The sequence below is a fragment of the Thermobia domestica genome, chromosome 8 (assembly GCF_964235325.1).
Source record: "Thermobia domestica chromosome 8, izTheDome1.hap1.1, whole genome shotgun sequence".
Lineage (NCBI taxonomy): Eukaryota > Metazoa > Arthropoda > Insecta > Zygentoma > Lepismatidae > Thermobia > Thermobia domestica.
In genome coordinates, this window is record NC_137461.1 from 2,902,362 (window position 1) to 2,912,500 (window position 10,139).

Here is a 10,139-nt window from a genome sequence, read left to right on the forward strand (position 1 = left end):
ATTCCCGACCCCTGACATTCCGTAACAAGAGACGTATATAATATCCAAAATTACAGTTTTTTTCTTACCTTTTTGGTTCTGCAGCAATTCTCGTAAAAGTGTTACCATCACTAAGTTTATTGTCTCACTGAAAGTCTTGTACGGAAAGATTTTGATTTGACCTGACAGATAGGCATCAGTCGCTTGATCATCCAAGAATGTCAGCATATCTTTGGTTAGAAGCTTCTTGGCAAGTGCTAAAATGCTCTGCGAGAAAAACAGAACAAAAATTAACACAACTCTTTATGTTGATAATGAAGGAATGGATAATAACAGAAGGCTTATCCACCACTATACGCTCAGTATATTAGTATTAGTATTCTTCAATATTTCGGCTGAAAATAGCTAGTGTTGATCACGAAGATAATGAGACTAACTTCAAGCTTTTGGGAAAACAAATACGCAACGAAGATCTGAAACCGTGCTCTAAAAACTTTTCTACTCTAGAATAGCCTCCTTCAGAAAATTTGCTCTTTGTTCCATATTCAGTGTTTCCAACTAATATGTTTAACAAATGAAAACAATAAGACGGAAGTGAAATCATAACGTCTAGCAACTAACATTTATTTTGAAATTCAGTAACTTCTGAGCGACTGTACGCTTAATTTGGGGAGCACGGTGGCTCCGTGGTAAAGCGCTTACCTCTGGTGTGTGGGGTCCCTGGTTCGATCCCTGGACAACTTCGTGTCTGTGGGTTTTCTCGGAGTACTCCCGTTTCCACCTCTTACATTTTCCTTCCACCATCATGCACTTGGTTTAAATCATCCGTCTCCCTTAATCTAACAGGAGGGACGTTAAATTGAAAGGTTACATTTCATTTCATTTCTATGCTTAATTTAACCAGAAACTAACCTACATTTCTAGCTCGTTCTAGCACTGGCTCACACGATTGCAGCATACAACGGTTGAAAATTTAGGCTTCTGTTTTTGCACTGAAACAATTACTTCTACATAATATAGTGTTTCATATTTTTTCTAAGTGAAATAGTGATTCAAATGTCATACCTATTGCAATTAAGTATCAGTAAAATACCAGATGTTTCAAACCATTCTTCAAAAATTATTCCTAGTTGGTTGGCTGAAGCCTAAGGAATAAACCATCATTTCATTTATGGTGGAGGTTGATCACAAGAATGGCTGTTCATAAAGAACTGAAAAGTTTCGAACGCATCATTCCATTTATCCCAAACGTCCTCACAACGTTTCGACATATACAGGGTTTATTGGGGAAGTGACAGGAATAAAATTAAAAGATGAAAGGGGAGGAGGTAGGGTCCTAATTAAGAACACTACTTTCTCACTTACGTTACAGCTTCTATCTACAGTGCATAGTAGATGGAATCTGTAACTCTCACGCCGTTCATAAGTAAAACAAAAAGTAGTGCTTTCAAATACCAGACCTAGGCACTATTTCTTTATTTCCACCTTTTAATTTTATTCCTGTCACTTGTATAATCCCTGTATGCTTCGAAGTACTTTGAAGACATTTGAGATAAGTTTTCCTTTTTTTTTTTTTTTTTTTTTTTTAAGTTCATTATTTTATTCATTTATTCAATCCTTTATTTATCTCTGACTCTGTCTCTTCTATCAGATGAAGTTTGCTTTCTCTTTCGACCCTAGAATACGCCAATAGTTAAAAAGTGTGTCCAACAAGAGCTAGACAGATATAGGGATTTGCAACAGTGAACCATAATGGCAAACAGAACTGAAGAAAGTTAACAGTGAGCATTTGGTAAAGTTACACAAGTATTGTTAAATTTTGCATATTAGTGAAATTTTACAGTTAAAAGTCAACAACAGAACTTATCAGCGCTTCAACAGGAGTTAAGATTTTAGTCTTAAGTAATGGAAAAAAGAAGAAACAGAAAATGTAATACTAGGCAATAACTTGATTAGCATATTCTAAATTAGTGTGTGTAAACGAAGGCATCTGAAAGCGGTGATGCTGAAATTATCGACATAAATTTACAATTCATAACATGAGAAAGATAAACATGTTTTTACATATTTTATATACATTATTACAGTGTGTCCAATATACAATGCAACCTGGAGTTTGGGATAGTAGAACTTTTGAACCTGAAGCGATACACAAATAATGGTTATACCAAAATGAAGCTTTGTTCATGTATATATTTCAAAACTAGGAAGCAACGATAGAAGTACACTAGGAAACACACCTTGTTATCAGATGTAATTGAAGGTGTAAATAAATATTTTTGCAAAACCTGTAAATTGACTCATAACTCATACGTACGGATGTTCTGTCGTTAATTTTCAGTTTGTTTAGTTGGAATAGCTTGGAGCAGAAAAAAAGAATTTTTCATTTTCATTCATAACTAATCGGATGAGGCCTCTGTAAGCGGGGAACTAGGGAAATCGTAGTTTTCATAAATTAACACTTTGAATTGGCAACATTGCTGATGTTTCAGTACATCAAAAGATGTGTTAAGAACCCGTCTACATTATGCAATTCCTGAAAACAATGAAAAAGAAACTTTGAAATTATCATAATAAAACTTTTATTTACATGCACCCTGCAACACTGCTATTCATTTTGATGGAGCGACTTAAAGCAAGAGGTATACAAGAATAATTCTGGAACTATACAAGACCTGCAAACGAACATTCGCAGTGCCATTGAGAACATTAACACTTCTCATCTTTGTAAAGTTGCTGCCAACATGGTGAAACGTGTGAACAAGTGTTCGAATCAAAACAGGGAGTACTCCCAACATCGCCGAAGAGCTGATAACTCGTTTCGTGATAGTAGCAGTGTTATATGAAAAATTCTTTTTTCTGCTCCAAGCTGTTCCAACTAAACAAACTGAAAATTAACGACAGAACATCCATACGTATGAGTTATGAGTCAATTTACAGGTTTTGCAAAAAAATTGATTTACACCTTCAGTTACATCTGGCAACACTGTGTGGTTCCTAGCGTACTTCAATCGTTGCTTCCTAGTTTAAAAATATATGCATGAACAAAGCTTCATTTTGGTACAACCATTATTTGTGTGTCGCTTCAGGTTCAAAAGTTCTACTATTCCAAATTCCAGGTTGCATTGTATATTGGACACCCTGTAGTGGAAGTGCTTGTTTCTCGCATTGACTGAATACTATGCAACCTGCACCAATGTAGAGTAGTTGAGTTGATTTTAACGTCCATTTCAGCAGTGACGCTATATGACACGGGACCTACTGATTAACGGGAACCATGAGCTCCCGCCGGAAATCGAACCCGGGTCTCCCACGCCAAAGGCGCATACACTAAACGCTTAGCCATAAAGGAACATCAATGTAGAGTAGAGTGGGTTGTCTAACTTGAACGACTTCTACGGTAATCTATACTTTTTCAGCCTGCAGAACGTGTAACTCCGCAATCTCCCCATGAGTTTAAAATCGAACAAATGGCTTCGTACGCGATTAGATCTGCTGGAAATTATCTATTTTGCACAAAATGTAATGATTCTACGTGATTGCTTTTATGCGGAAATCTGAAGGACGACAGACAGAAAATACGGAAGAAAAGAATAAAACGAAAAGAAAAGGAACAAAGGAAAGAAAGAAATAACGAAAGAAAGAAAAAGAACAGGAAAGAAAAATAAAAATAAAGGAAAAAAAAAGAAAAAGAAAGAAGAGAGAAACAACGAACGAAAGAAAAGAAAGGAAAAGAAAGAACAAAAAGAAGAGAGAAGAAAGAAAAAGAAGAAAGAAAAAGACATAATAGAGAGGAAAAGAAAGAACATAAAAGAAATAAAGAGAAAGAAAATCAAAGAAAAGAAAGAAAGAAAGAAAAATAAAAGAAACAACTAGCAAAAGAAAAGAAAAGAAACAACGAACAAAAGAAAATAAAGAAAGAAAACAAAAGAAAAGAAAGAAAGAAAATAAGGATAGATAGATAGATAGATAGAAAGAAAAAATGAAGGAAGAAAAACACCACACACACACACACACACACACTCAGAAGATGCGTATGAGCAATATGAAAATCTTATCATTTGTTTATATTGAGGAATAAAGCATCAAAAACAGAAAACTTGTGGTGCTGACAGTAGCTCAATTGGTAGATCATCTCTCCAGGAAGCAGGAGAACAGGCTTCCAATTTTGTTTCGTACCAAAATTTTCAGTTATTCCAATACATGTCGTGACATTTATCAATGCTTAAACTTTACGTCAATGTGTCCTAAATAATCTTAATTAATATCTAATCTAATTACCTGCAAATGAACAATAGAAAACTGAAAATCCACTCGTTTGTCGGAAGATTCATAGAATTTCATGTAGGGGAACTGGTTAAAGCTTGAACCATATTTATTGAAGAAGTAAGTTTTAGCGTCGTATGTTGATTGCTGGCCTTGAGAAGATTGCTTTTTACCAACTGATAATCTACAAATTCAGAAAATAGAATTGATACAATTTATTTAAATATATGAGTCAACATTTTAAAGTTAACAGTAATTCGTTATTCTGCTTATACAGTAAAGCAACACAAAGATAAGCTAAAGAAAGAGAAAGAACATTTATACAGATTAAAAATCATCAGGTTTTCCATATATTTAATAGAGTTATATTTATTTATTTACGTAAATTTATATAGACGTGGAAATATCGGTGAAGGAACCACCATAGAATGAAGTTGTAAGTGCACTCTCAGAACAGTATGTAAACATAAAGTGAATGAATAATAAGAAACATTGAATATAGTTATTTAAAATAGTTCGAAATAATAACTTCCTAAAAACAAATACTCATTACGATATTATTTGTGTTTATGTACGCTTGAAATTGTAATAACACGTCATTAGGTTCTTTTATTAAAATTATATTCGTACCTTTCTATACTATCATTTCATGTTTTATTTATAACAATTACTTCCATGTTCCCTAAAAACAGAACAAAGAACATGAAGGTAAATTATAAATAAGTGTTCCTTACGTCCATTAAGTAATTACTTCTACCTATGTCCAACAAGGAATGGTTTGAACGTATGTACAAGTAATATAATTTAAAAGCTTTCTTAAATCTCTGAACCACATTTATGAACAGATTATATAGGGTAAGGTTCAGAAGTAATGAGCCTCACTTTATACTGACGCGTGCGCACCCTGTAGCTCGCTCCGCTTGACAGCGACGGTGGTGGTGGGTGTTGGCTTCACAGCGCAACGCGGGTCAGTTGGCTCCCAAATTTCGGAGCGGTAGCATCGATCTTAACAGTAGCCCCTATACGGTGGTGCGTGACACGGCGTTATGGAAAGTTCGTTAGAGCAACGCTACGCGATCAAATTTTGCTTCCGGTTGGGCAAGTCTCCTTCCGAAACGTTCGCCATGCTTCAACAGGCGTTTAGGACTGAGTGTCTGTCCTATTCTCAAGTCAAAAGTAGCACAAGTTTTTTCGTGAGGGCCGGGAAAAGGTGACTGACGAACCCCGGTCTGGACGCCCGTCGTCGGCCCGTACTGACGTGAATGTGCAGCAAGTGCATGAGTTTTAGAACACGGACCGGCGTTTGAGTCTCTACCAAGTAACAGAAGCCCTGAACTTATTGGAGGCAACGGTGAACGCATTGTTACCGAGGACCTACACATGCGGAAAGTCTGCGCGAAACTTGTGCAAAGAGTTTTGACTGAAGAACAAAAACGGAACCGAGTGCTCCGATTCGAAGAACTGTTGCAATTACGCGAAAGCGATCCTGCCTTTCTCGAAAAAGTGATAACCGGTGACAAAACTTGGACTTTTCAGTACGATCCAGAAACAAAACGACAAAGCGCTGAGTGGCACACCTCAAACTCACCCCGTCCCAAGAAAGCGCAGATGAGCAAATCGAAGACGAAGACCATGCCCATCGCCTTTTTCGGAATGACGGGGATCGTCCACTACGAGGTTTGTCCCGCCCGGACAGACAATGAACGCTGCTTACTACCAGGAAGTCCTGAAAAGGCAGAAAAGAAGCGTCGCGCGCAAGCGCAGGGACATCAAGGACAGCTGAAAGCTTCACCACGATAACGCTCCCAGTCACACCGCCTTCATCGTCACCGACTACCTGGTCCGAGTCAACGTTCCTGTGGTACTCCAGCCTCCCTACAGTCCGGAATTGTCGCCTCCTGACTTAAAATCAGCGCTAAAAGGTAAACGTTTCGACTACATCGAGGACATCAAAGCAAATGTCAAGGCAGCCCTTGCAGCCATCCCGGAACAGGCCTTCGGGGAAGCCTGTGAGTCGTGGAAAAGCCGCCTACAGAAATGCATTGATGCAGGAAGTGCCTATTTTGAAGACTACTAGTCAGTTATACCGATCAGCTTAATAAATCTGTCTTTTTGAACGAAGGCTCATTACTTTTGAATCCTACCCTGTATGTGTTTAATTTTCTGTTCGTTTTCTCTTAAATGTTTACGGTAACATAATGCACCGACAGCTACACAATCTAATTCATACATACGACACAATAAGAAAATTTTTATAGTAACGTTCTACGCGCAATATTTACAACAACGCTTCTCTGTCTGAATCAATGGACAGTTTCCAAAATGAGATTTCTAACACTACACCGTAATAACTAGATGTATTTTACAGAAGTAGATTACTACTTACAATGTGTCGCCGCCAGAGTCTTGACTGGTAAGCGATATTATATCAGACGATGGAAGGTTGCCGGACAGTGATCGAGGAATGATGGATCTGTTTAAGAAGAAACATAACATAAATAATTTATAAATAGAAAATTATATTCATTCTGTATTCTGTAGGTCTACTAAAAAAAATAATCTTCACACTAATAATATATATAACCCTTTTAATTTTTTTTTAAGGTAAATTATAGACCAGTGGTGTCCAATTATAATGAGCCTTAGGGCCATAACTGTCTTTACTAGTAAAGTAGAGGGCCGCAGCCTATAATAATAATAATAATAATAATAATAATAATAATAATAATAATAATAATAATAATAATAATAATAATAATAATAATAGGAATTATTATTATTATTATTATTATTATTATTATTATTATTATTATTATTATTATTATTATACAAAAGAAAAATGTAAAATATGTATTTGAAATATTACATACCTATTCAATGTGACAGATAATTGTCAATAGTAGCGTTTACAAGGGTGGCATATCTACATCCATTCCTGTTGTTGCGAGACGCAGATGTAAAAGAGAAGAATCTCCAAGGCAGCTTCTGAAGCGATTCTTTACAATTTTCATGGTGGAAAATACACTTTCACACAAATAAGTACTACCAAACATTGACACTCTTTTCCGACCAAACTCTCAAAAGTTAAGGAAACGTGTTGCCGTGGATGCCCGCGCCTTTTTGTTGTACAAAAGCGCTAAATAGATTCTTTATTTCGAAAGAAGAGTGGAAACGTTAAAAGAATGAATAAATATAAATGAAAATAGTGTGAATAATAACAATCATAAGTCCTTAGAGCTTTGTGGGCCGCAGAAAATGGTTTGGCGGGCCGCATGCGGCCCGCGGGCCGCCATTTGGACAGCACTGTTATAGACTTTCAGTCAAGCAGCTTCAACATCATCCCTATTTATCCTAGAATCACGGTTCGTGTCTCATTCTCTTCAGAACAGAACAGACTTTCAAACGGTACCATTCATATTTCCCTTTGTGTCCCTGAGGCGTAAATTTTGAGAGAAATCGGAATTTTTTTCAAATTTTTAGCCCCACTTCCCCCCTCCCCCCGTATTTTAACGCACAGATCTCAAAATCAGTTGAAGAATACTAAAAGGTGTCTTAAATGCGTGTACAAAATGTCAAGCTTCTATATTGAATAGTAAGGGGGGAAATATTTACCAATGGGTCTCACATTCCCCCAAATTACTACAAAATAATCGGATCAGAGGTAAAAAAAAATTCCCGAGATATCGCTATTTATCCTAGCGTCACGTTTTGAACCTCATTTTCTTCAGAATAGAACAACCTTTCAAACGGTACCATCCACATGTCTCCATCATGAATCTGAGGTGGGAAAACCCCGAAAAAAGGATTTTTTAGTAAAAATATCTTTTTTTTTACATCTTTGCCTCTCTGGCCACGCCCCTTTGTTAACGCAAATATCTTTAAAAAAAAAAAAAAAAAAAAAAAACTAATCGGTGAACTGAATGTTTGTGCAAAATTTGAATCTTTTAGGTGCAAAAGTAAGCCTGCCAAAAGTAATAAAAATAGACCTAACAAAAAATATTTTTTTATAGTTTTCATGTCATCAACTCATATAGTCTCGGCGCAGAAAGGCGTGAAACCATATGTAACGTGTTCTACAATGCCTCTATGCTTGAAGAAACAAACAAGACAAAACAAAACAAACAAACAAACAAACAAAATAAATTAAAAAGCTTTTTCAATCGAATGATGAAGACATTACTTTAGTACCTCAAAATAGATAATATAACTCCAAAGGGATAATGTATACTTTTCGAGAGAATTTCCTTGAATTTTTTTTATCTTAGGAGCTCCGTCACCGTCACAGCTATATGGTTAGCACAAGAGTATTTAGACGTTTTTCATGTGAATCAGATGTTAGGCTATAGGTCCATGCCTCTCATATATTTAGTGCTGAAATGCCATGAGACATTCCACGTCGACCAACCAATTTATATCTTAATTTCAGATCTGAAAACTTCATTATTCTTTTCAACTGAGAACATTGTTCAATTTTTATACTGCAAGTATTAAAACTCCTATACTTTTTTTTTCAAGAATTTATACAAACATATATACATATATTTCTAAAAATGGCGCTCACGGACCACAGAGCACTATTCTACGGCCCAAAATAAAGTGAAAATGTTATATATGGTATGCTCTCCGGGGCCTCCTTCAGTTGCTATGGAGAATCAAAATTTTACAATGTGGTATCGTTGCAGATTAACTTGGAGCCATTAGCATTATTCTACGAAAACAACAAGCAGTTGAATCGATGCTACATAAATAAATGATGCTACTGATAGACTGGCAAATCTATGTATGGTTATTTGCAACGTTGCGACATAGTGCAATTTGTGTCTCCACGCAAGGACTTGAAAGATGCGTGTACGTGTGTGTGTGACACACACATATTATATATATATATATACAGGTATATAGTCCCGTACTGATAAACTCATTGCTTTTTATATCATTTCTTATTGTTATTCATTATGCAGACTTAGTTTCTTTATTATTTGTTCTTAATGTCTTTTTACTTATACCTTAAGCTCGGAATAGCCAAAGCAAAATCATTTATAAACTAGAATGTTATACTTGCTCAATCTAGGGGTGTATACCTACTTTAGGCCACTCTGTATATTATATATATATATACACTCAATATTAAGAGAGAGTCTATACACTACTATTATCAAGAGAAAAGTCATAAAATTAATACCGATATAAGTATTATGAAAACTATATTTACAATGCACAAAACACACAAAAATCTGATGGTTGAATTATCTGAGACTCGAATTCTGACCTTCCACTTACCAAGCGGATGCTCCACTTCTTAAAATAAGTGATTTAAGAAGTGACAGAGTCTATTTTATGTGTTTGTTAGTCGTTACTAGGCCTCAATCCAAAATAGAATGCCTATAACTATATAAAGAAAGTTAATCGTAACTTTTTAATCCAAGATTATATACGAGGAAGTTCTGAAAAGTTGAAGATCTAATATTGTATAATAATAATAATAATAATAATAATAATAATAATAATAATAATAATAATAATAATAATAATAATAATAATAATAATAATAATAATAAAAGAGCTTACGAAAAACAATTGTACCAGTAAGTTATTACTTTTTTTAATAGGACAAATAAAAATAATTCAACAAATTATGATGCATTTAAGAATATGTACTTATTATTACTGTTATTCCAGGTTGATTAGAGCCTTTCTATTTTGAACTGTGCCCCTTCTGGCGCTGCTGTCGATGTGTGTTTTCCCGTACCTCCCTCGAAAGAGGAGCGACAAGTTGCTGCGGCAGAGATCTTTCAATTGTTTAGCGCAGAAGCGTTGCCACAATGAATTATTTCACGGACTTCGCTGTGCTCTTGTCTTGCTAGCGATCCTAAGAAGCCTACGATCTTCACTCC

General features: G+C 35.6%; 1 protein-coding gene across 1 annotated transcript in view; it reads right to left on the reverse strand.

The window, feature by feature from the left end:
* Positions 1 to 10,139, reverse strand: part of Pi4KIIIalpha (phosphatidylinositol 4-kinase III alpha) — a 140,500-nt gene that overhangs the window by 116,454 nt on the left and 13,907 nt on the right. The window contains exons 5-7 of the mRNA XM_081767994.1: positions 6,632 to 6,718; positions 4,261 to 4,429; positions 69 to 246 (exon numbers count right to left, since the gene is read on the reverse strand). Of these exons, the coding sequence (XP_081624120.1) occupies positions 69 to 246; positions 4,261 to 4,429; positions 6,632 to 6,718 (434 nt within the window). The remainder of the gene's footprint in view (positions 1 to 68; positions 247 to 4,260; positions 4,430 to 6,631; positions 6,719 to 10,139) is intronic.